Below are 27,432 nucleotides of genomic sequence, written 5' to 3'. Positions count from 1 at the left end.
AATGAGAGGTGAGTGGAGAAAAGGGCGAACATGGATTTCTCGAATCGTATCTCATCTACTTTGATGAATCCTGGGCCTTGATTTCTGCATTTTCCTTGTGATAAGCATGTCTGATGCACCACGTTCTGCTTTTTCCATTACTTTTGTGTGCTATGCTACATCACGTAAAAATGAAAGTTCAACGCACAGAAACGCACACCTTCGCATCTGTTTTTTTTAAGCCAAAAGGAAACCTACTAACTCAAACGTAGAAACAATTAAGAAGCTAAAGGATAATAGATACGATATGAGAATGTGTGGTAAAATTGTCATGCAAATTTAGGATGATGTTACGGGGAGAAACTTTTGACCCAAGGCACGATCAAAAAGGAAAGTCTTGAGATGTGCCTTGAAGTAGGTCAGGAGCAGCGAGAGCCCTGTTTTGCTGCTGTTGCAGTCTGCTCGTTGCACAAAAATGGTACTTGGCGCCTGCTTACAGATTAGGCATTCGTTACGCTTCACAGCCTCGCCCTGTGACCCGCTTTGCGACAGAACCTCCCGAACCTCAGCAATGCTGTATCAAATGTCAGGATTATTATTATTATTATTATTATTATTATCATTGATGTCAATCACAATTGCATTGGTAACTTGGCATCTTGCCCCGCCCCCTCGGGCGGCCCCGCCCCGCCCGCGCAGGAGGTCCCGCCCCCTCGCCGGCGGCAGCGGCTCCTCGGGTTGGACGCGATGCACGTGATTGACAGGCACGAGATCCAATGGGGGGGGGGAATTAGGCAGTGGGCGGAGCCGCCGGTTAACCCTCACGTGATCGCGAGGCGCAGCGGCTGCCAACGGTCGCCGCCGCCGCCGGAGCGGACGATGCGGCGCCACCTCCGCGCGGGGGGGACTGCGCTGCTCTGCTCGGCCCTGGGCCTGTGCCTCCTCCTCCTTTACGTCTTGCAAGAAACGGCCGAGGCCCAGGAAGGACTTGGGGCGGCGGGAGGCGCGGCGCACCGGCCCCGGATGGCGTTGCAAACCGACGCTCGGCCGGTCAGGGAAGCGGGCCCGAGGCCGGACAGGTGAGAGGCGGCCCGTACCGGGTGGGGAGGGGGGTGTGAGGGAGACGACCGACCGACCGACTCTCCCTGTAGTTTGGAACTGATACAGTTTGATAGTGTAAGAAAAAAAACTCTTCAAAGAGTGTGTGGGTGTGTGTGTGGGGGATGTTTTTAAGGTTTCAAATAATTTTTTTAAAAATGAGGAAGAGACTCCCCCCTCTCCTCCCCCTCTCTCCCTCTCCTCCCCCCCTCTCCCCCTCTCCTCCCCCCACCCCTCTCCCCCTCTCCTCCCCCCCTCCCCCCCCTCACCCCTCTCCTCCTCCCCCCCCTCCCCCTCCTCCCCCCCCCCTCCCCTCTCCTCCCCCCCTCCCCCTCTCCTCCCCCCTCCCCTCTCCTCCCCCCTCCCCCTCTCCTCCCCCCACCCCTCTCCCCCTCTCCTCCCTCTCCTCCCCCCTCTCCCCCTCTCCTCCCCCCCTCCCCCTCTCCTCCCCCCTCCCCCTCCTCCCCCCCCCTCTCCCCCTCCTCCCCCCCCTCTCCCCTCTCCTCCCCCCCCTCACCCCTCTCCTCCCCCCCTCTCCCCCTCTCCTCCCCCCCCCTCTCTCCCCCTCTCCTCCCCCCCTCTCTCCCCCCTCCTCCCCCTCTCCTCCCCCCCCCTCTCCCCTCTCCTCCCCCCCTCACCCCTCCTCCCCCCTCCCCCTCTCCTCCCCCCCCTCACCCCTCTCCCCCCCTCTCCCCCTCTCTCCTCCTCTCTCCTCCCCTCTCCTCCCCCCCCCCTCTCCCCCTCTCCCCCCCTCTCTCCCCCTCTCCTCCCCCCCTCTCTCCCCCTCTCCTCCCCCCCTCTCTCCCCCTCTCTCCCCCTCTCTCCCCCTCTCCCCCTCTCCTCCCCCCCTCTCCCCCTCTCCTCCCCCCCCTCACCCCTCTCCTCCCCCCCCCTCTCCCCTCTCCTCTCCCCCCCTCTCTCCCTCTCCCCCCCCCTCCCCCTCTCCTCCCCCCCCTCTCCCCCCTCTCTCCCCCTCTCTCCCCCCCTCTCCCCCCTCCTCCCCCCCTCTCTCCCCTCTCCCCCCCCTCTCCCCCCTCCTCCCCCCCTCTCTCCCTCTCCCCCTCTCCCCCCCTCTCTCACACTCTCCCCCCCCCCACTCCCCCTCTCCTCCCCCTTTAAGCTGATTTTTTTTGTTTCCGCGCTAAATAATAACAATAACAACGCTGACGACGACGACGTCGAAAACCCTGAGCCGTTTGAGCCGTCGCCCCCTTTTTCACCGTCAAAAAGCGCTTTTGGCAGAAGTACACGTCGCGAAGCGCAAACGGACCGTAACGGTTTGCGGGCGAAACCCGATCGCGCCCGAAAAACAACGCCAACCGCCACCCGCCCGAGCGCGCGGTGGAGGGGGGGGGACCCGCCCAACCTCAAGCCCCCGGCGGCGGCGTTGCTTCTCAGGAGGCGGACCGACCCGCCAGAGGCTGTTCCCCTCCCTCTCCCCCCCCCCTCCAAAAAAAAAACACCTCACTCTCGGCAACTTCCAGGCTGGTCGTTCCCAACTTCTTTTTTTTTATTTGCAAGGCCTTCCTTCCTTTTTTTTTTGAAAAAAAATTCATTCATTCGTTAATCGAGCAGTGATGTTGGTTGTAAACGGAAGGGTTAGAAATTTCCCGGCACCAAAAAACACACACACACACACACAAAAGTGTAAACGAGGGTCTGTTGTTAAACCCCGGGCTCAGAAAAGTGCGGTGGGGTCACAGATCGGATGAATCGAAGTGGGGGATTTTGTTCGCGTGTTTTGCGTGTGTTATTCTTCAGCGCAGTCCCACAGACCTTCTTCCGCGACGTGCAAACGATGGCGCTCACACCAATCCTCTGGACGTCTCAATACAGTTAAGCACTTATACCGAATACAACCAAGTACTTCTAAATACGATTATCGATTCCTGTTAATATAATAATAATAATAATCCTTGCATTTGATATAGCGCTTTTCACGTCGGGAGGACGTCCCAAAGCGCTTCACAGAACACACTGTAAAGTGAATTGACTGTGTGTTTGTGGGCGAACGCGGCAGCCAATTGCGCACAGCAATGTCCCACAAACAGTCGTGGATTGAAAATGACCAATTTATTATTGTTTGGGGTTTTTTGCAGGGATTATTATTAGGCTCTGTGTGGAGTAAGGAAACTTGCCCAAGGTTTTGCTCTGCCTGGAATTGAACTCGGGTTAGGGTTGCAAAGCGAGTGCTCTAACCACTGAGCTGCAGGACTGTAGCTAATCCTGTAAAGCCCAAGCCCTAACTGGGAGGGTGGACCTGGCTGGACAAGTGGAGAGCTTGCAAGACAATGCTTTGAATGGCAACCTATGCATTTTTTTTTAAATAAGCTGGTTAAGTTTCCAACGCACACTCCGGGGGTCTTCAATCTTCGCTCTTACTAACCTGCATCAAATACTCTGGAATTAGGTCGGCAGGATGTGTCCCTCCAGGGGGAGTGTGCATTCCATTCCAGACACAGGGATATTCCCATGCGTGTGTGGTGTTCATATATGGAACCCTCAGTCTCTTAAGTATTGTGATGGGTTTCTGCATATGTCAAGCACCCAACTATTCAGGAAAAAATCATCACCCCAGCGTTTGATATAGTACTTATAAATTTAGTCAGCTGAATGTCAGACAAGTAGAAACCTATATATTTTGCCCATAAAATATACAGTCAATTCACTTTACAGTACATTCAATGAAGTGCTGTGAGACGTCTCGAATACATAAGATGCTATATTAAATGCATTAAATATAGATTAAGGATTATTATCATAACTGCTTTAGAATTCGGGTTCTCAAACTTTCGCCGTAAGTCTCCCTAAGCCAAGGAAAAAAACAATTGCGCCTCACCACAGTTCATCTAGACAACACAAAGAACCGAAAAGCCCATACACCATAAGAATACGAGTAACAAAGTAGAAGTGTTCTAATCAATACAGTTACAATATGTGTATAAGAGTCAAAAGCACAAGTTCTAGTTCACAAAAACCCTCAGTAGCGTCCCACAGCTCTGCCCCAAAAGAGTACAAATCATAGCAGCCAAACAAAACTGCACAAACACTCCAGGAAATCACAGCACCAAACAACTGCAGACCACGACATTGCAATCTCCATCAATCCCACCCATCAGTGGGACGAGTGAGCCTGCCTCCTTTAAGTACAAAGTACTACAATTCGGATTGCAGTGTAGAAAGTTAGAGGAGGGGTTTGAATGTCTCACTGATCATAGGCATAAGTGCTGTTGCAGGGCCTGGCCGTGTGGAGAAGCGTCAATATGGAGCCTGGCTGTCGGGAATGATTCTGCCAGGCCATGGGGCCTACCTCATGAATCCCAGAATCCACACGCCTAATAATAATCCCTCCAAAAACAATAATAAATTGGTCATTTTCAATCTACGACTGTTTGTGGGACATTGCTGTGCGCAATTGGCTGCCGCGTTCGCCCACAAATATATAGTCAATTCACTTTACAGTGTGTTCTGTGAAGCGCTTTGGGACGTCCTCCCGACGTGAAAAGCGCTATATCAAATGCAAGGATTATTATTATTGTTGTTGGGAGGCGCACGTCACAGTTTGAGAACCTCTGTTTAGAATACTCAAAGCAGACCGAGAGGACCATAGTTTGACTTCAGTTTGGAATCTTATCTTAAGTATTGCACTTGCAATAATGATGCGCTTCCCTCAACACTGCATTGGAGTGTGTATTTCTAGATTTTAAACTGGGGCTTGAACCCGCATTATTCCGTCAATCTTTCTATCATGAGCTTGGCTTCCAGTGTTAGAGTGAGGAGCAAGCTATAACCTGATGTCAGAAGAGCAGTCAGAATAAACTGAAGACAAGTAGGATGACACTGAAGAGTTTTCAAAACCAGAACAATGATCTTAACTTGATCTATTGAGCTATCAGGACCCAATGGAGCTGGTTATGAGGCCCTTTGTGCAGAAGAGAACTTGTGTTGCAGAATTCAGGATAAGTTGAAATTGTCCACTTAGTGAGAGCTCAAACCTGCACTTTGATCACCTGGTGGCTCTTCCTGTGGGCCAAGTTGGGGATACAGGATCTCTTCAGGACTCAGTTGTTTCCAAGGTGACATGCTTGACAACAGGATGGTGGAATCATATCAACTTCCTGGCAGTCTCAGTTGTCCGGTTCCTGATCCAAGCAGGTTCTCAGTTCTCCATGGCTCTTGTGATGACAGATGAGCCAGCACCTGGCTTGGTAGCATAATTTTGAAGTTGGGTGACTAAATCAGATCATGTAATATTTATTACTTTTTTTGTGGAGCTGCAACATTTGAAACAGAGTTGGATCAACCTTCACACAGCAAAGATAAACTGTTGATGAAGGCAGCTGAAGATGAAAGCATTGCACTTCATGTTTGCTTCCATTTGAAATTGATCTGATTATTTTTCTTATAAATAATTAGGAGAAAAGAAATATGACTAGAGACAAAAAATTCATACATCGAGAAGAGGACCCCATTTGAAGTTAAGAGACAGTTTTAATTGGAATATGAGATAGCAGGGTGGCTGACTAACAAGCCTCAAATTCATTCTGTAATTGGCTGATATGTACAGTAAATGTGTCAGAAACCTGGCTGTCCAAACAAAAATATAAATGTTATGTACATCATCTCAGCACAGTGAAAGAACTGCATAACTTGGGACTTTTGATAATGAAGAGATGCAGTGCAAAATATTTTTGTGGAAAATATGTAGAACCCGATTTTTGTAGAATTCAGTGTATGTCATCATAACTACTCTTAAGTTCAAAATGTTGATGCTTGAGAAATGGGAACAGTTTCTGACTGACATTTAAAAATCCACTCTTTTCTGCAAGTATTCTTTTGCAAATGAAATTTATATTTGCAACAATCAATCTCCAAGAGGAGAGGTTGATCAAGAAAAAAATGGGTGATAGGCAACAGAATCAGAAAACCTTAATCAGAGTGTTTCAGTTTCAGCTGGAAACACAAGGTAAACGATTTTCCTGATTATCTGCTCCACTTTTACACTTTAGGCCCACTGTGCTTCCTGGGTTTGGTGAGTGGAGTGCATACTGCAAATTTTGTGGAAGATGAAAATCGTTTGAAAAACATGGGATATTATGAAATGAGTTACAAATGCTAAAGGATCACAGAGTCACGTCACAGAGTTCAGTTAGAACTTAGGCAAATGTTTTTATGTATATGGATAAGAAAGAGAAAATTGGGCACAATCTTGCTGTTAGTTTCCACTTCTGTGACAGTTTGGCTAGAAAAACAACAAAAAACAAACACTGAACTCTGGATGTGAGTTGAAACTGAAGTAAATGCCAAAAATGAATGAAACCTTGTCAGATTCCACACGAAAATGAAACCAAGCAGCAACTAACCTGTGAAACGATGTGCTGCCACGGGGGAGAGAATCCCTGAGAGAGAAGTATAATTCAAAAGGTGCAGAGTAGAAGAATTTATTTTTAATTTGTATTTTCTGTGCTTGCAATGATGTGGAATATGAAAATATTGATTTTTAACTTAAGTACTTTCAGCACTTCAGTAGTATTTGATTAACTTCTGTTGTTTTCTTGCAGCAGTTATTGAACTAATAGTTGATTGTAGAGAAATGCAGAGGAGCAAAATGTATTTTACTTTAACAGACGTGTCTTTTCAAGCAATTATTTTGTCAAGTAAAAACTACTATGCACACATCTTTAATGTTGAGGACTTACCAATCCACAGATGAATCTCCATCATCCATGGAGGCCTATTACATTATGGTAGAATGTCTGAGGTGTTGACTTACTAAGCTACGTATAAATGGTGGCATTTAAATATTTTATCGATTAAATATCTAGCATAGTTCAGAGTGAGGCAACAATTGAGAGCAGTAGCCTTCTTTACATAACCTGTTTAGTTTACCTGCACAAGCTACATTTTTGGTTTTAATAACAATCATATGCTTGCATAAGAAATAACGTCTTTCACATCGGGATGTCTGAAAGCACTTCACAGAATTTGCTATTAAGTACTGTGACTGTCTTTGTAACCAAACACAGCAGCCAGTTTTGTGCATAGCAATATCTCATAAACACACATGAAGCGAATGACAAATTTTATCCTGGGGATTGTTTGACCAAGACACTGGGAGAAACTCCCTTCTCTTTTTGAGTAGCAAAGTGTGATCGTAAACATCCAGGCAGACAGCTCCTTGATTTAACATTTCATCTGAAGGACCTGTTCACCTTTGACAATGCAGTCCTCCATCAGCATTGTATTTGAATGTCACCTTTGACTGAGTTCAAAGTCCTGATGTGGGGCTTGAACTGATAACCTTCTGACTGAGTACTACCAACTGGCCAAAGTTAACACCTGGCTTTGAAGAACTTTTAAGTCATTATTGTTTCCCATAAAAAGTTGCAAGTTAGTTTATAAGTCCATTTAAGACCAGGAGCAAAAACAGGTTAATTGTACTATATTTGGGGCTTTACTACTTGCACTAACTTTGATCACACATAATAATCGTTGCATTTGATATAGCGCTTTTCACGTCTTCTAGACGTCCCAAAGCGCTTCACAGAATATACTGTAAAGTGAATTGACTGTATATTTGTGGGCGAACGCGGCAGCCAATTGCGCACAGCCTTTCTTGAGGGGGTAAGATATGGACAGATCTATACAGGTTTCATATTTAGTGAAATGTGAATTAACTTCTGAAACTTAACTCTCTGGAACTCAATTCAGGAGGCCCTCTACATTGCCCTTGAAGCCCATCTTAAGATCTGTCTTTTCAACCACGCTTTTGGTTACCTTCCTCTGCTGTTCCCTCTTCTCCCCCGAAGTATGGGCCACAAAGAGCATGAAGTGCTTTGATACATCCTCCAGATGTAAATTGTTGTTCAGGTGTTTCAGCAATTATAGAATGAGAACAAAGTGAGCTTCTGAAGAAACTAATAATTTGGTTGTTGTCCAATATTTTGCAATTTGGAAAGTTTAAATGTTTTCAGTTAGAAAATTGATGCATCAAATGAACATCTATCAAAATAGTTTGGAACTACAATCTTAAGAATTTGTCCACCGGAAGAGTGAAAGGAGAAAAATCTCAACCCCCTTCCTTTTTCCAAGGAATTCTCCACTCACTACTCTACTAGTTCAGAACAGTGAGAGTCCAAAGCAAAACTACCAGCTTTTTACAACCAATCTTAGCAAAATTATGCCAAGGAGAGATACATGTACACATTTCAATTAATCACTTTAGTTGAATCAGATGTTTATGCTTTCTTTTTAAATTTTATGTTGTCTTCAGTTACAATTAATTCTCTTTAATTTAATAATAATCCTTGTATTTAATATAGCGCCTTATCACTTTGAGACTTCTCAAAGTTCTTTACAGAATATATTGTGAAGTGGATTGACTCTGCTTTACCACTCCTGGGGTCATTGTTGCCAAATACCTTGTCAAAGTGCCCATTCATATTCTCACACTCACCACAACACCCTCATATTTAGTACTTATTTTTCATTCCCAACCTTCTCCCTTTTAAGAGCATGATGCACAAAAGGTACGACAGTAACATTTTAAGTATTAGCCCTTTTTGGATTAATTTCATTGTATTTATGTAAAGCATTCTATTTTTTTTGTTCAATCAGGTGTAAGGATTTGTCTGTGTCTTTCTGGAATCCGTATTGGATGCTGCCCACTGGTCTTTGCGCGGTGAACTGCTTTTGGGAATCTGCGTTTAGGTAGGCTGCCTTGGAATTTGTGTATCAAACTTTTGTGACCAGGCTTTCTGGTGAGTCATGTCCTTTTGGAGTGTTTCGGACTAAAATTCTTCTGACTTTGGAAATAAAAGTGCAGGAAACTGCAATTAGTTATTCATAGTTCCAATATTGTTTGTTGTCGATATGCTGCTGTCCACAGAAAATGTGTCCAATAAGTAGGCTTTATTTTACATTTGCATTGTAATCTACTAACTAATTTGTGGGCACGCCTGAATAAATTGGGTATGGGAAAGAGTTGCAAAGGCAAGTAAGTTTTATTCACAGAAGCTGCTTCTTGTTGATTTCTGTATTTATATTCTCAATATGACCAAGATGTATTATGATGGATAGTGGTACAAGTAAGTAGGCACTATTGCATCTACATTTTTGAATTTTTTGCACTCTGTTATTTTTATTTGCATCTGCACTTTGAAAGGTTCAGGAAGGTACCTGGGCCAAAATGTCACAATGATAAACACAACTTCGTATGGTTATTCATACAAGTTTATTTTCCGTTCGGCACATCAAAACTAATGATATGGGCAGATGTGATATCAAGCAACTTTGCGCTCAGGCTTCCAGTTTCAGGACCTTTATTTCTGTATTGTCGTTTAGGTAAATTAATTTATAAAGGTTTCCACACGCAAGAAATGCATAATGTTATCAGACCACTTAACGAGGGGAATATCATTACATTGTTTCATTCCAATGCTGACCCTTATCATTCTGGACTAAGAGTTCCAAACGTACTTGTGTTTATTATCTTGACATTATGGCCCATGTGCCTTCCCCAACCTTTCAAATTGCAAGTGCAAAGTCCACAAATAAAAATTGCAGGGTGCAAAAACGTAAAAAATGTACAAGCACTGGAGAGGCAATGGGATAACCCACTTTGTAAAGTTTTCCCATTGCCTTGCCCCCTCCTTGCCTGTCTTGAGGTCCAGAATCGCACCTGAAAACCTTTCTCTTTGACGGTGCCTACCATCACTTCCCCTTTGGCCAATTTTCATTGGGTTATAGCTGAAGGCACACTTGTCTGCAGGCTAACTTGCAATGTAAAGGTGTCGTAAAATGTTGTATTGTCTAATTGCCATGGCAAACCAAGGGGGTAAAGTGTTCTTCAGCTTGTGGCATGATATCTATGCCGCCACAAGTTGATGATTTCTGATGATTGGACCTTTCTTAGCCATTCAAAATAATTGTTGACTTAAAAAGCATTTAGTGATTTGTGAGTGTGTCTATTATGGTCAGTGGCTAATTTATATTTCAACTTGGCCTCCAGCTGTCCTTTAAGTGTGTGTTGCTCTCTGTAGCCTTGTCAGTGAATTGGATTGGTTAGCAATTTGTTCCCTTCCTTTATTTTACTCTGAATCTTGAACTCAAAAGGCTTTTCGATAAATTTGCTTTACTCTACTGATCGAGGAGTAGGTAAATGCACTGCATGTTAACAATTTCTAGTTCAACAAAACCCAACTGACCAGTTTTAATCTCTGGCCTATGGTGAGTTGTGGGATTGTGGGATTTCAGTTGTTCTCTAGTTTTGAGCTAAGATGTGGAAAAGTAATGCTTCTGACTGATAGATATTTCTTTTGCTCATAATAATAATAATCCTTGCATTTGATAAAGATCACATCTCATCTCATCTTCGAGATGTCTCAAAGCGTTCACAGAATATACTGTAAAGTGAATTGACTGAATATTTTGTTGGTGACACGCAACAGCCAATTGCGAACAGCATTGTCCCACAAACAGTCGTGGATTGAGTGACCAAATTTTCTTTTATCATAGATATTGTCAGCCATTGTGACAGGTGCACCTTTTGGAATACAATATTTTCAGTTGCAAATATTTTTTAGTTTTCAGTTTTTAACAAATAAACTACAATAATGTCAGTTTTTAATCAATGACAAACGTCTTCATGACTCCAGGACTCATTCAGTTTGTCAAAGCTTTCTGTAGCTTACATTTGCATAACTGAGCAAACTGAAAAGTGATTGTCCAATATGTCCAATGTGTTTTTAGTAGTTTTCTTTGATCAAATTTGATTTTTTGATGTGATTTTTGGTGAGAGTATCTTGATGAGAGTTATTTAAGGTTGTATTTTTAAATCTTGCATCACGTTTAGTGTATTTAACAAATAGATTAACTAAAATGTTTCACTTACGCCTTAACGTGATATGCTTCAGATGTACTTTTCCCTTTTGAAAATTTTTTAAAACTTGATGAATCCACTGTCAAAAACAAACATTGTATCGTTATGTTTCTTGTTTTGCTCCCAACTTTGGCATAAGAATAAAGCTTCCACTTTCGAGACCAGTTATCCTGAGCATCTGTCTGTTCAGTGCATTCATAAGCCACAAGGAATTGAGATTGAATTGCACAAGCTATCCCTGAAGCTTTTCAGACTGGACTTGATTTTGTTTTTGGTCAGCCAGGTTCTGAAGCCTGTTCCTGAAGTATGCCAAAAACCCATTGCCATGTATAAGAAAATCCAAACCAAACTGAGAGTTCCACACATGATTGTAACCTATACATGGATATTTCCCTTTGTCTGGAATGGGACACACACTCTCCTTGGAGAGACGCATCTGCCTAGCTCAGGAATCTTTCTCTGAGACAAAGTATAGAAGCAGTATTCTCAGAGACGACTCACACTCTTTTTGTGGCAGACTTCACGTCAACCAAGAGGACATACTTCCATTCCACCAGTCTAATTGAATGCTTAAATGAAGAAAGCTTTTGCCTGCTTTTGGGAGGCTATAAATGGAGTCTTCGGAGATATTAAAGAACAATTGACCACATGAGCTTCAAGACTTATTTTGTTTACCCTATTTTGTATTAAAATTTTAGTACACTTGCTTCCACATTCTATTTTCTCAGAAGAAGCTAGACATTGTTTGAAAGCCTTTGTTCCACCTTATAAATATTGCCATTTTATGCTGATGGTTTGAGTAGGAAAAAAATCACCTTTTGCGTTTGAATTTCAAATGTCACCTGAGGGTAGCGCCTGGAATCCCTAGGGTAAAGGATGGAATTTTAACAGAATCCTACTATGATTGATTCCACAGACATGGAGCAAGACGGTACCCTGCAGCCTCATCAGAAAACAACTTGGGGCGGATGCATCTGGCCGTGGTAGCTTGTGGAGAACGATTGGAGGAAACTCTAACTATGTTGAAGTCTGCAGTTTTATTTCGTCAGAAACCACTTCATTTCCACATCTTTGCAGAGGATCAACTGCATGATAAATTCAAAGGCACAGTATGTATTTGTAGCAAAAAAAATTCTTAATTTCCTGCCAGAAATTATATTTTTCTACAGCTATACTGGCTTTCTGATTTTGCTTTAAACTTTTAAACAGTAGAGCATAATGCTTAGATTTCCAGTCCAGTTGACAATGCAGCTCATGTTGCCTGTTCAGTGGCTTGAAGAGAGTTGCACAAGTGCAGAGCATAATACAATAAATAATGCTAATTTGCTTCCAAAAATGTTGAATGAACACACTGTTAATAATACTCTGTCTGTTTTGTACACAGTTGGAATCGTGGGAAATACCATTCAATCAGAAGTTCAGTTACACTATCTACCCAATAACATTTCCAACTGAGAATGTAGGCGTGTGGAAGAAGCTGTTTAAACCCTGTGCTTCCCAGAGACTCTTTCTACCTGTAAGATTTATGGTTACATATATCTGAGACATTGCAACAAAGATGCTAAAACAAGTGTTTTCTATGAGTCTGAGATTAGTGATGAAAAAAATGTGTGACATTGAGGGTGTGTGGTGGATAGCATTTTTCAAATTTTCCGGAAATGCTGCAGTTTTTCCAAAGTCTTGATTATATGGATACATGACCATTTTGTCAACCTATTATTGTTACAGCTTTCTGATTAGACGTCTTGGTACTCAGACACCATATGCAAGATATTCTGGTTGGTTAAGGTAGCAACCGTGGCATGATACTGTAACTTTGGAGATATCCCATTATGTGCAACCTGCCGTGGTTGGTAATTTCACCACAGAGAAACCCTATTTGTGCAATCATATTTTTGTTCAGTATGTCTATTCTGTTTTCTTTCCTAATCGTGCAGTGCAGCATGCATAATGAATGTAGAAGAACTATCTGACAATTGTGTCATGTTTTGCACTAGTTAGAATTCTACAGAAACCCCCCCTACCACCACCACATTGTCACAGGGCTCTACTGTACTGTTTATAACTTATAGCGTGGCTGTTCTGCTGAATATCCTTCCCCTGTTATTAGGAGGGTGTGACCACAAAGTATATTGCTGTACAATCCTTTTCTTTTTTTCCTGACGATGCTAAATCATTCTTATTCTCATCCCTGAAATATACAATATTATATTATATATTATATTATATATTACTATTACTAGGAGATGCATAGGAGATACTGTTTTTTAATGTGCTCTGTTGGTGCACTGAGACTTGCCTCATCCAGTATGATATTGATCTTGTTTTATAAGTCTTTGGCCTTTTTGTTTTGGCTCTTAACACTGATAAGGAGACTTTTGTGACTTTATAGTCCATTACCAGGGCCAATAGGCCAATTGTGGAAATATTTGCCAAAAATTGCAGGGAGATTTGACAAATTTTGTCGAAAATTGCAGGGGGTTGATTAGTGCTATTAAGAGATACATTTTACTGTACATTTTCACTTTATATTGATAAACATGAAGAAATAACACGTATTAGATTATTGCAAAAAAATTATTAATGCTTTCTTTAACAAACCTGGTTGGCCCACTCTTGGGGGGTGGGGGCAACGATTTGTCCTGACTGAGGGGTTCCAGGAGGCCAGCACCTCCTGCCTCTCGGGACCCGCCAACAGACACAGGGAGAGAGACACACTCAGACACAGAAACACTCACAGAAAAAGAGAGAGAGAGACACACACACTCACAGAGAGAGATACACATATACACACACACACACTCACAGACAGACAGACCCACTCAAAGACACAGAGAGGCGCACACTCAAAACACAGCGACACACTCAAAGATACAGAGAGACACTCACTCAGACATAGAGAGAGAGACACTCACTCAGACATAGAGAGAGAGAGACACTCAAAAGACACCAGAGAGACACACTCTCAAAGATACAGAGAGACACACTCTCAAAGATACAGAGAGACACACGCTCAAAGATACAGAGAGACACACGCTCAAAGAAACAGAGAGACACGCTCAAAGGTACAGAGACACACGCTCAAAGATGCAGATAGCCACACGCCCAAAGACTACAGAGAGACACACGCTCAAAGACACCAAAGAGGCATTCACATACAGAGGAGAGAGAGAGACACAAAATCTCAACAATGGGGCCTCGGGTTGAGAAAAGCCCGATTCCCGCTCGCATCACGCATGTGGTCCGGAGCTGTTCCGCCCACAGTAGCGGTGTCGATTAAACAGCGGGCAGCAGTGCACAGAGGCCCAGGGCTGAGCACATTGTGTTTAAGGTTTGTGACAGAGGGGGATGTTTGTAGTGGGTGGGTTGTTTGTTGCGGGTTACATGGAAAAATTGAGGCCGAACTTTTCTAATGGCCCAATTCATTACTAACCAAGCAACTTATAATTGGAAAGCTTGGGGATAAGGAATTTGGTCCTGAATAGACTTTTAATAAGACTGGCAAACTGACATCCCAATGTGTTGAAGGGGTGCTCAGTGTCCTTGTACTACACCGGTTATTGCCACTGCTGGGCAGATCTCAGAAAGGTTGCTCATCAGTGCTGTTAGCTACCCATAAAGAGACTTTAGGTTTGCACATACGTGTCCTAAAATACAGGTACTTTAAGAAAGTGTTCAGTAAGTTGTGGAGTAATATTTTTCCTGTCAGTTCATTTCTTGACATACTTTTTTTTGCTGCAGTTGATCCTCAAGGAGGTGGATTCTTTGCTGTACGTGGACACAGATATTCTTTTTTTACGCCCAATGGATGACATATGGGCATTTCTGGAAGAGTTCAATCATACTCAGATTGCTGCAATGGCTCCAGAACATGAGGAACCACGGATTGGGTGGTATAATCGATTTGCCAGACATCCATATTATGGAAAGACTGGTGTCAACTCTGGAGTTATGTTAATGAACATGACACGTATTCGGAAGCAATACTTCAAAGTAAGTGTGTTAATCACTTAGTCAAATGTGCCAAATATCTCAAAATGCAGTTGTCTAGCTGCAACAAAATCAGCTTTAAAGGTACCAGGATGTTGAGTGATTAAAGCGATATGATCTTCTATATCATGTTATATAGAACATGTTAACTCAAATAGTCTTGATTGAAGAACTTTGGCCTAATGTTTTGTTTTTGATTATTTGGTGAATCATAAATATTTGTTTCCACCATAAAAGTTGGGTACATGCTTGATTTCTTGAAAGCCACAAAGGTATAAAATCTCACTTCTAGAATACGGTAGGTTTCAATACAAAGCTTCCACAGAAGCATTTGATTCAAATCTAAATTCACGCAACTGTCAGCATATACCAATGACAAATGTAGCCTGATATGTAACACTTGATTTAAGAAAATATTTTTGCAATATCTCTCAGACCTCTGCTAATATTGCTCTGAAACAAAATTTTCCTTGAGGTCTGTTTTCCATTTCTTAATAAAATCCCCACAATCTTAAATGTTTTAAAATCTCCATTTATTTTGTGAACCTCAAAACCAAACCCATTTAGTCAACGTAGGAATAATTAGTGGTTAATTCATGCTTGACTTATTTCGCATTTCTGGTACAGGGGCACCATTATAATGGTCACTATTTGGTCACTCAATCCACGACTTTGTTGGACACTGCTGTGCGCAATTGGCTTCGCATTTCGCCAAGAAAATAAGCAGTCAAGTCACTTTACAGTTTATTCTGTGAAGCACTTTGAGACGTCTCAAAGACGTGATAAAACACTAAATCAAATGCGAGGATTATTATTATTACAGTGTAAATATGCTGCCTCCAGAGGTGTTCCCCCCTCCCCACCTTTGTTGCCTCCAGGGCATTGGGTATTTTTTTTCAAAACAATTTATGCCTCACTGAATTCAATTTGCCTTTCCCACATTGCAGGAAAATCAATAGGTGGAGAATATAGTTTCTGTCATTGATGTGGATTTTCCTTCTTTCTCTTCTTTCACACCCTATTCCACCATACTACAAATAAAGCAGGGTTCAAAACCTCATTGTACTGCAGTGCTTCATCTATTTAAAACAACTCTCTATTGTACAATGATCAAAGTTTTGAGTGATTCTAATTTCATACTGAGAGTGAAGCTTGAATGTGTCATGAATTTCAGTTTGGAGAATCATTAAATTATTTGAATCTCTCAAACAGTAAACTGTATTTGTAAACGACTTTGAGACGTGAAAAGTTGATGAAGGCTACAGCAGCTGATGGTGTCTTCTGTGATGTATACTGCTGGCTTCTATGCTTAATTTCACTATTGAGCTTAGAATGATTTAATAAAGCTGCCCTGACATGCAAGGTGATGAAAATATGTTCGTAGAATCCAGTCATAAATAAAAGGGAAAGTCCTTCAAACGAGTGAGTGAGCAGTTAGGCCCAGAAATAATCTAATTTAATGACTACTTTGCTTCATCCTTTTACCGCAGGCATTTTTTCAATTAATGAGTAAGTGATCTATTATTACTTCCAAAAAGTTTGGCGTTCTTCATTTATACTCGGTTTTTCAAGGAAAATTGTCCTGCATCAAAGTATAATTTGGCGTGAAATGCATGGTACTCCTATAATTGTCACTGAAAGCTTGAGATGGATTTGCCAGCATATCAACTCACGTCATTGCAAAATAAATGCAGTGATGAGGTTCAATTTCTTAAATGTTGCATTTTTATTCATTTTAGACCAGCAGGTGGCAGTATTAAGCTGTATAAGTGACACAATAGAGCATTGTTAACAGGAGGAAAATGGTCTGATTTTATTCCAGTACATAACAAAGAAACCTAATTACTGGTTATTACCTTCTATGATATTGTAACAAAAAAAATCAAAAGCAGAGCTCACTCAGAGTTTCAATTTAGCTTTGTTTTACAACCGCAACACATTTTTCAATGAGAAATTGTAATAATGTGGTTATTCAGTTTACGTGGTACCAATAGATTCTAAGGAAATATGAATGAAATTCAACATTTCAGAATCTTCTGATTTATTTGGCTGCAAGCAATCCCGCTCCAAATCACCTTTGCCTGGGTTTGTTATAAGACTAACTTGTTAACATTGAAAACAGCTCTTGGGTGATCCATTTGATTGCATAATGATCTCTCAATGTTGTCTGCCCATTGTAAGCTCTCAATTTATGTTCAGCTATATTGATCAGATTTCATTGCTGAAGCATATAATTGATAGTTGCTTTCTTTTAAACTTTTTTTGAATTTATACAGGATATTTGTAAACTGAATTACATTGTCCTTCATGGGGAGAATTTCAGCTTTGTGATACTTGGCACTGCACTCTTATTCTCCCTCCCACTTGTGTGTTGCAGTGGCAATTTTGCTTCTGAATCTAGCGCAAGCTCTAAAATGTGGGCCAAAGTCACAAGCGACATTCTCTCTATCTGTGACCAGGGCTCCTTCTGCCTCCTCGTGCTCCTGGATCTCTCTGCCGCATTCGACACAGTCGACCACACCATTTTCCTCCATCAGCTCTCCTCCCTCATCTACTCTTAGTGGGACCTCACTCGCATGGTTCGAGTACTACTTAACCAACAGCCTCCATTTCATCTCAGCAAATGGTTTCTCCTCTCACCCCCGCCCGGTCACCTGCAGGGTACGCCAGGACTCCATCCTTGGCCCTCTTCTTTTCCTTATCTATATGCTCCCTCTGGGCGATGACATCCGCAGACATGGGGTAAACTTCCACATGTATGCGGATGACACACAAATCTACTTTGCCACTTCCAGTACCAAATCCAGGTCCGCCAATGTTCTGTCAGCTTGTCTGGCAGACATCAGGGCCTGGATGAGTGTAAACTTCCTGCAGCTGAATATGGACCAGACGGAAGCCGTACTCCTTGGCTTCCGTCAACGTCTTCACTCCCGTGGATCTAAACTCCTCAACCTCCCTTGGCTCTCCTTCAGACTCACCGAATCAGTCCACAATCTAGACATCCGGTTTGACCCCCAACTGTCATTCCTCCCCTACGTTCAGTACCTGACCAGGACCGCTTTCTTCCAAAGGCTCATTCGAAGAGGAGGGTTTTGAGAGGCGTCTTGAAGGAGGCAAGGGAGGGAGCGAGGTAAAAGGAATGTGGAATGGAGTTCCATAGGATGGTGGCAGCTAGTGCAAACTGAGAATGTATTTCAAGTGATTCCTTTAGAGCTTGAGTTCTCTAAGACATTAGCATACATATGTTGATTAGACATCCATGCAATCTCTTTATGATTATTAAAGTAGTTAAATATCAAATGTTCAGATGACAGAATAATAGTTAGTAGAAAATAAAATGCATTTTCTTTATTGTACAGAATGATATGACTGCAGCTCAGCTAAAATGGGAAGATTTGCTTCTACCGCTGTTGAAGAAATACAAGTTGAACATAACCTGGGGAGACCAAGATTTACTGAATATTGTCTTCCACTACAACCCAGGTGTTGTTTCTTCCACATTTTAATTGGGAACTCATGTCTTGCTCTTTCACCGGCCCCAATCTAGGTACCCTGGCTGACATCAGCTAATTTAACACAGAGCCTTCCTGTTCTGTGTGGCTCAGCAATACACTTCACAATGTGCTCAACCCCTGAATTATAATGGCAGCATGATCATTTTGTAAGTTTTTTTACAAGTTTGCTCTTTTTTGGTGAATGGCGTGGGTACCTGAACTGATTCCTGAAATGAAAGATGATACCTGAAAGATGTTGAATTGTTAATAATTGTTATAATCATCACTGGAAGAGCTACGTGAGAGGTTCAAAAGAATGTTTTCATGCAAATTATTTGAACTTGCTTTGTCACAACTGACCATTGAACATAAGACCACAAAACAATATTTAGAGGGGAATTGTATATCAGAGTGTTAACTAATTGCCTATCTTTTTTGCTGGCTTTTCTTTGGCTTCTAGCAAATTGCTTTCACCTCAAAGTGTAGAGTAAAGGGAAAACATTTGTCTGTTGATGCCAAAACCATGACCACGGCCTACTAGGAGTGATATTCCAGCCATCTTGCCTTATTTGTGGAAGATGATGTGAATTGGACATGTCTCCCAATTCACTGACAATTCATGTTGTATCTGATGTAGCTTATTACCTGACCATAGTGGGAAATTCAATTAATGATTGCTCACTGATTTCCAGACTCAAGCAGAGCATTTGAAAACTCAAGTTGTTGGACATTTAACACATTCCTCTGCTTTGAATTGTGTATCTTACAAGTATATGCGTGATCTATTTCAACTGAGGAGTTTGTGTAATATCAGATTTCTTACATTTAAGGTAACTTACTTGTTCCTTTAACTTCATTCAGTATGCAAAGTTTGTGAACTTTGCAGATTCACAAAACACTTAAGCAGTGGTTCAGAAAGACTTTTTGGCAATCCAAATTCAATGGCGAAAAGTCCAGTGCCATTTCACTTTTACATCAAATGTCCTTTTTTAAAGCTCCTATCTTATTTTGCAAGGGATTGCTATCCCTTGGAGACATACAAACATTTTGTTTCTTAATGGCTAAGTCTTGCTAGTATTGTATGAAAATTGCCTATGATCTGTAAACACATTATGTGATTTATGAGTTCAAATATCTGATGAATTTAATGTTCAGTCTTCATCATCTGATCTTATTATTTTCTCTTTCTTACAGAAAGCCTATTTGTTTTTCCATGTCAATGGAATTATCGTCCTGACCACTGTATGTATGGCAGTAACTGCAAAGAAGCAGAAGAGGAAGGAATCTTTATTCTTCATGGGAATCGTGGGGTTTACCATGATGAAAAGCAACCAGCCTTTCGGGCCATCTATGAAGCAATACGAGATGTAAGTTCTGTGCCCAGAAATATAGGTCTCAAAATGTGGAAATACTTAATTACCCTTATTAGAAATGATGCTGAAGGAATCCATTTTAACACAGCAAAAATCCATTGCCTAAAATGTAGTCAGTGCAACTTCTGCCAAATCTGGTGCTGTTCTGTTTTAGCAGGAAGTTTATTTGAGTAATTCCAAACGTTACAGTTTTCCTATGTTGAAATATCATGCTGAGGCAGTTATTTTTCACCAAAAATCAATAATAATGGCCTTGTAATTAGTGTAATGCACATAGACCCATTTTTTCTTCCTTTGTTACAGCAATGTAACATCAATTAAGGCACTGCTTCAACAAATAATGAACTTCTGAAAGTGTACAATTCTCCGTTCAATATGTGCAGCAGCTGTGAACTTAATTTGGTCTGTTGTAATAAACCATAATACTCAGTAAACTGGTACAAAGGAAGATGGTGAAATTCCAAATATTAGGTGCACTTCTCTGTAAATCTGTATTTTCATCTGATCAGATATTNAAAGCTTGTATGCTTCTTTTAAAGAAATTACCTTTGTAAATCATCTTAATTTGCATTATTTTTGCAATAAGATTATGGTATTGACCAAGATTACTGTAATCTGCAAAGAAATAATTGGGGAATCTCAAGAATTTAATGCAAATGCTTGGTGTAGTGCTTCATGGAGGCTTCAGTGTATGTCCTCAAAGGTAATATTGTAACATAATGCAGCATTTTCAATATTTGGATTTAATGCATTGTTAAAATAAGAAAATGCTGTTGGCTGCCACCCCATGTTTCTGATGTTCCTGTTTTAAGGTTTCCGATGCTACTATCTGTATTAAGGAGATTGTTCACTCTGCTCACAGAAATAGTAGATTTAGGAAACTGCAATGGGAAGTATGGCTAACCAAGGGTTTCTCATACCTCCTCTTTCACAATAGGTATGATAGCAACTCAGCCACTTGGCTCTATCCGCTCCAGAATGTAACATTTTCAGTCATTGGCTGCGAGGCTCCAAACCACAGCGAGAGCTTCCACTGAGCCAGCCTCAGAGAGATCCGACTCTTTCATTTTGAAAGCCAGAAAAGCAGTATTTTGGCTACACATTTGCCTGTCAGAGTTGGGGAAGTTGTGCTTGTTGGGTTGGCACATGCTAAAACATTAAGCTGTCATTTTAAAGTGCTTTGCACGCTTAGTGACTTGTGTAAACTTCAGGAAATTTGATATAATGTTTTGCATAACAGTTAAGAATCAGAATCGAACTTCTGGGACAAAAAAGATAATTTATGTTTGATCACAGAAAATTTGCAAACAGTTGATTATACAACACCACCACCAACAAAATTACATTTATAGAGCGCCTTTCACGTCGGGAGGACGTCCCAAAACGCTGATTATAGTTCTGTTGTAAGCTTCCACTGCTTTGTCTTATCACTTGAAGATTGTCTAAAACTCGATGAAAACAAAGGAAAAAAAATCGATATGAGCTGGTGCATCAATGCTGTTTGCAATTTACATAATAGAAATGAAGGTATCTACTGTTCAGGAGTTGAACTATTGATTGCAGGCGATCATTTGTCCTGTGAGTGTCATAAAAGCAATGCACACAAAGTGCTTTCATTACCAAGTACAATTTCCTTGATGATACTGTTTTGTGTTCTGTGTATATCAGCAATGAAGTCAGAATATGTGAACACTGAAAAGATTAAGGAAATTACAAAGAATATGAAATAATTTATTAAAGAAATTGGTGCTTTTCGCAAAATAAAGGCTGTGAATAACCAATTATCACATGGAAAACAATGCTATACAATACAAATTTATATTTATACAGCACCTTTCACGTTCAGACTACATCCTTGTCTGAACGTGAAAAACTTGACAGTCTTTGCTTGGCCCCCGAGCTGGGTTATTTATTGACTGAGGCACACGGTACAATGTGTAAAATGATAAATGCACATTTAAGAAATTGTAATAAAATGGATTTTTCAAGATTTCAAACTCTCTTTGTAAATAATTCGCAAATAATATTCCACACACTACATCAACATTTACATCACCTAGGTCATTTTGCTGCTGGAGCAGCATAAGATGCTGATTAGTAAAACAAGCCACATAGAATAAAATGGTAGATATTATCCAAACTTGAAAATGGCCACAGTAGAGTTCCTTGCTATTGCTTGTCCCTTGGTGATGTGCCTTTTATTTAATCTGCCCTAATGAATTTATGAGCAATTGACAATATTTAATAATAATAATAATAAATAATAATAATAACAATATTTAAGTTCTATTTTTTAAATATAGTTTACTCGGGTGCCAACGTCAATAATGCTACAAAGCAATTGGCCAGAGCTTATGTTTTGACATTGATGTAGTGAAGATTTAACACTATTTTTTGTTTGAATACTGATTGTTTTTATATTAAGTGTTCCATTAATTTATACATGAAAATGTTTCCTTCTGCATACTCTACAGTATACTTTTGGGGAAGACCCAATCCGTTTTCTTCTACATCCGCTTGAAGACAATTTGCAGAAAACTGTTAACACATATTGTGGAAGGATCCACCAGGTATTTACAAAACAGCTAAAGAAGAGTGTAAGAACTTTCCACAGCAAAATTATAAGAGGAAGATGATATGGTAACATACCGTAAAGGTATTTGTTTCTTTATTCAGATTGTTTCATTGACTTAAGGTCAATTACTGAAAGAAAGCCATGAAAGAAGGCTTTTTTAAAATATTGAAGCGATTCATAGCAGTGAAGGACCAGACACTGTATCTGCATTAAAACCTCAGAAACAACATCTTTGAATGTAAACATTGTCGTAACATCAAAGAACGTTAATTTATCTTCAGATATGACTGTTTACAAAGATGAGAATACATTTCTATTGCCTGAAGATATACTGAAACCACCGACAATCTGTATGACACGCATTCTTTGAAATTGTAGTAAGTTCCGAGTTATGTGATCTAATGCAAGAAGAGTGTTGCAATTTTATGACAATCAAATCTGTAACACTATATCAGACAATGTGCTTTCCTCTTTTTAAAAGTGCGATCAGGGATCAGTTAGATTAACTGAAATTTCAGTACTGTAAGGATGAATTAACTGTTGCCGAGCAATGGTGCAGAAATTTAGGAACTAAAATACTGCCTGTTACAATCTTGCCAGGAATAATGATATATTGATTTCTTTGTTGAACCAAATTTCATGTTTTTGCACAAATCTTAAGCTCGGTTTTGCTTCAAATCTTTAGTGAGTTTGCAAAGCAAATGAGCTTGCACCTGAAATATGCAGATGCATAGCACAATCGGTAAAATACACTCCCCCATTTTAAAGTCAATAGCTGAAGTTTATGTTTTCGCTGAACAATGGACTATTAGAGCACAGAAATGAGCCATTTGGCCAAACTAGTCTGTGCAGTATTGTGCTCCATACGAGCATCCATGGCTCCTTATCCTCTCTAGACCCTTCTCCCTCAAGTATGTATCACATATCCTCTTGTCTACTCACATAAAAACTAAAGCCTCTTGTTGAAAAAGGTGAATATAAAATATAATACATAAAATTCACATAAGTTGTATCATGGAGTCATGTAGCTCAGTGGTTAGAGCACTCATCTCGCAAGCGAGAGGACCTGGATTAGATTCCCAGCAGGGTGAAATGTTGAGCAAGTTTCCTTACTCCACACGCCTGTTTACCTAGCAGTAAGTAGGAACACGGTTGTTAATCGATTGGCAGATCGCTTTTCCCAGGGTAACAACCCCACCAAAAAAAGAAATAATAATTTGGTCATTCAATCCACGATTGTTTGTGGGACACTGCTGTGTGCAATTGGCTGCCACATTTCACCCATAAAATATACAGTCAATTCACTTTACAGTATATTCTGTGAAGCGCTTTGAGACGCATCTTGACCCCGTCACTGCAGGCACACTTACCATCAAGCATTGGAATCACACTGAATTGTGGGAAACGTCTGCGCATGCGTCGACAGATCAAGGCCTGCTATTCAATGCAGCCGGACAGTGAGTGCTTGCATGAATGGGTCAGCACCCCATTTCCCACGATTGAATGTAGCTGGTAATTGCAGGAGTAATAGAAGGTAGGGGAGAGGCGTTGCTAGTTAGGAGGTGATTAATACTAGTAGTGCAAAGAAATCTTTGCAACTAGTAGTGCAAAGAAAGTTTTTTTATATAGGAAATGGAATGGCACAATGGAATGGTGAATGTACGAGGTAGACGATTTATCCAAGTAGACTTATCCAAGTTTTACTTTAATGATTTTGCTGGACGCATTGAATTGTCATCAACAGAATTGTGTCTGTTGCCTCCAAACAGATGAGTGCACCTGACTAAATATTACGTTGGAGTGTCACATGAGTCGGTCTTGCTTTTCTGAGCAGATTTCAGGTGGAGGCATAAGGGCAAAAAAATAGGAAATTGTTTAAGCACGCTTTCCTGGATTTCTTCTTCAAACTTTCCCAAAAAATTGGAGGAATAATGGAATATTATAATCGAGAATATTGTGGGAATTAAAATGTTTAAAGTTACACATTGATGTCCATACCATAAAATATTATGGTATTCCACTTTTATCTTGAAAATGTTTTCTTGAATTTGCAGTGTTTTTCTCTGGTATTATTTAGTGCCTTGATAGCTGCTATACACTTTGGAACAGAAGTTACAGTTCCTACAACAATAGGTGCAAACTCAGTCCAAGAAGAAATGGGACTCAATTAGCTCATCTTCAGCACTGCGTGCAACTGCAGTTTTATTCTGGTATTCCATCAACTTAGTGCTTTTCATTTACTGAAAAAAAACAAAAGGATGTCCTTAAATGTATTAGACTCACACCTTGTTTGTTTTGGAATTGGGTAGGTTGTTCCGGGATGCATGAACTTACGTGAGGTTTAGTTACTTGATGAGTAGAATGATTCTGCAGCCCTAACTTTTGTACGTAATAATTTGATAGGGGTCNAAAAAAAAGCTAACCTTTACTGATGTTGCATTCTGTAGAGAACTTGATTTGCACAAGGTCAATCTTTATTAATGTTTTTTTTCTATAAATTTGCAGGACCAAGGTGCACAACAGAGTTTTTAAAAATATAAAGTTCTAATTATTGAAACGATAATTTTGATCTCATATGTAGTTTTTTGACGAGAAACCTGCATTGCCTGATTCCTCATTTTAATACACTCCTGATACTTTGAGATGTAATGTAGATTTTAGTGGTGCGTTTATATGAATTGAGAGCCTTTGTTTCAGTATTTTTTATTTTGTTATTTGTTCAGAGTAACATGTTTGTTGTTGTTAAGATTAAAACCACGTTGGGGCATTCACTTAGTACCAAAGATTCTTTGCTAAACTAGGATCATCTGCAGCTTGTGATTTTCAGTAATTACTATATATGTGGCATTTTACATTTTAAAAGAAAGATTCTTCTAGTGAGCGATGAAATACAGAATGTTTTATGTTTTCCTGGAATTAAGTCAGTAATGACTACTGCATATGGAATATGACATCACTTCTTATAGTTGAGCGGATCACTGACTGGGATTGTGAGAAATTAAATAATTTGAGATTGATTGATTGAATCTTGAACAATTGGATTCATAAACTGAAATGAGTGAATCATTCAAATGTTGATTATTCTTCTATTACCAGCTTCAAAATGAAGAGAAGTTTCTAAAAGTGAGGAATCTCTGTTCCCTAAAGGGATCCAACATTGTGCTTCTGTCACTGGTTCAGTTAATTGTAATAGTTGCCAAAATAAACCGAGAATTAAACCAGCAGTATAGGAAGTTTCTGAAAGTTGGGTTAAGAACTTTTACATTTATATGATGTTGCATGATGGGCAACTTTTTAATACCACAATTGTGCTAAATATTTTTGTATCGTTTTGTGAAAAATGTTTAATGTATCAGAAATTATGTGAAATTCTATGAGTGATGAAGGATGATTAAAAACATTTTTTAAAAAAAACATTTTTTTTTAATGTTGTTGATGCTACTGTTTGAAGCATTCCAGTATCAAGGTTTGTATTTTTAGCTGATGAAATTGCTGCAAACGAAATACAAGGAAAGAAGACTGGGATTCACAGAAGAACCTTTAATATTGATGCATTGTGGAAAAAGTTGATGTCCTTGACCATTAAACACAGTAGAATTAGCAATTTCCTAGCTGGGTGAAAACAAACTTGAAATGTTATTTACAAGTTATGGTAATTGCAGAACGATTTCACAATTTATGCACTAACTTGACCTGAATTTGTACTGCACAGGAACAATTAGCAAGAATCTTTCCCCACATGATAACATTCACTTCATTTCTGATTAATCTCTTTTTGTGAATGTGTTTCAAGACATCTTTTATGTAAAAGATAGTTTGTAACTTGATGTAGCTGGCTGGACATACAAATGCTGACTTTTTATCAGTTTCTGGGGCCTTTCATATCCCTTGATATTACACATATTCCATCTTCAACCTTGACCTGTCCAACAGAGGAAGTCCAGCATCGCCTCACAGTTGTCATTGGAGGTGAGGATGGGCGAGGCGAGAGGGTGGACAGAGGAGCTGGTTGGTGAAGGGAGAAGAGGAGCCTGGGGTTGACCTTGGCTTCCAAGGTTGTCTTGGACTAGAATGACGATGTATCAGAGATGAGGGTGGAGCGGTAAGATTCTGCCGATGGACCATTATGTTTGATTTAAACCAGGTACGTCAGCAACACACATCTGTGCTTTAAGGAGTGGAGGTGGCTGGTGTACCATGGTGACTTACGTGAGTAGGAGACAGTTCAGGAAGTGAGTGGAGCAAGGGAATCGAGAGAGATGGAGAAGGATTGAGGGAGTTGAACTGATGGTCCAAGATCGGTTTGTCGGTGATGATGAGGTCCAAGACGGTGGGGCCATGAGTGATCACCAAGTTGAGGGGGTGACCGTGGATGCAGGTGGCGTTGTGGATGTGGAGGGAGAGGTTCAGGAAGATGTCAGCAGAAGTAGAGCAGGAGGGGGTAAAGTAAATGCTGAAGTCGCCTAGGATGAGGAGGCATTCGGAACAGAGGGAAAGGGAAGATAGGAGAATGGAGATGTCGGAGGAAGGTGGAGGAGGCTTGGGGGGGCGGCAGACGAGGAGAATTTTGAGGGAAACGTTGGAGGGGTGATAAAGGGTAGGGTGCTCAAAGGAGGGGAAAGTTCCAGAGGAGTAAGGTGATAGGCCAAGCGGGGACCGGGAGATGAGAGCCACCCCGCCACCATGATGGTTAGGTCGTGGGGTGTGATGGACGGTGTAGCCGGGTGGTGTGGCGTCTATTGGGGAAGGTGCCTGGAGTGATCCAGATTTCAGTGAAGGCGAAGATGTCGATGTTTTCGTCGACGATGAGATCTTGGTTGGTGAGTGTTTTATTGGAGAGGGAGAGGACATTTTGTAGGCCGAATCACCCTACCTTCTTATCTTGGAGTTTGGATCATAAGCAGTAAGCAGGATACATCCCTCCAGGGAGAGAGTGTTTATTCCATTCCAATGAGCATCAATGGAATTTTCATGGATAGATAGGATGCATGGAACTCAGTTTGGTTTGGAGACTCTTAAGCATAGTAATGGGTTATCACATGT

At 40.8% G+C, this 27,432-nt stretch overlaps 1 protein-coding gene across 3 annotated transcripts; it reads left to right on the top strand.

Moving 5' to 3' along the window:
- The first annotated feature begins 847 nt into the window (after positions 1-847).
- LOC103179380 (glucoside xylosyltransferase 1) lies at positions 848-23,414 on the top strand. Of its 3 annotated transcripts, XM_042335763.1 has the most exons (8): positions 848-1,058; positions 8,695-8,787; positions 11,874-12,066; positions 12,342-12,473; positions 14,699-14,950; positions 18,307-18,430; positions 19,636-19,808; positions 22,289-23,414. In XM_042335763.1, the coding sequence occupies exons 1-8, from the start codon at positions 859-861 to the stop codon at positions 22,448-22,450; spliced, it is 1,329 nt and encodes a 442-aa protein (XP_042191697.1). In that variant the 5' UTR covers positions 848-858; the 3' UTR covers positions 22,451-23,414. The 3 variants fall into 3 exon arrangements, with proteins under 3 accessions (XP_042191697.1, XP_042191696.1, XP_042191698.1); XM_042335762.1 differs by lacking the exon at positions 22,289-23,414 and having other exon boundaries at positions 19,636-21,805; XM_042335764.1 differs by lacking the exons at positions 8,695-8,787; positions 22,289-23,414 and having other exon boundaries at positions 19,636-21,805.
- The last annotated feature ends 4,018 nt before the right edge of the window (positions 23,415-27,432 follow it).

The sequence above is a fragment of the Callorhinchus milii genome, unplaced genomic scaffold (genome assembly GCF_018977255.1).
Source record: "Callorhinchus milii isolate IMCB2004 unplaced genomic scaffold, IMCB_Cmil_1.0 Scaffold5, whole genome shotgun sequence".
NCBI lineage: Eukaryota > Metazoa > Chordata > Chondrichthyes > Chimaeriformes > Callorhinchidae > Callorhinchus > Callorhinchus milii.
The sequence above is the reverse complement of the archived record's forward strand: the minus strand, read 5'-3'. Positions and strand labels throughout refer to the sequence as shown.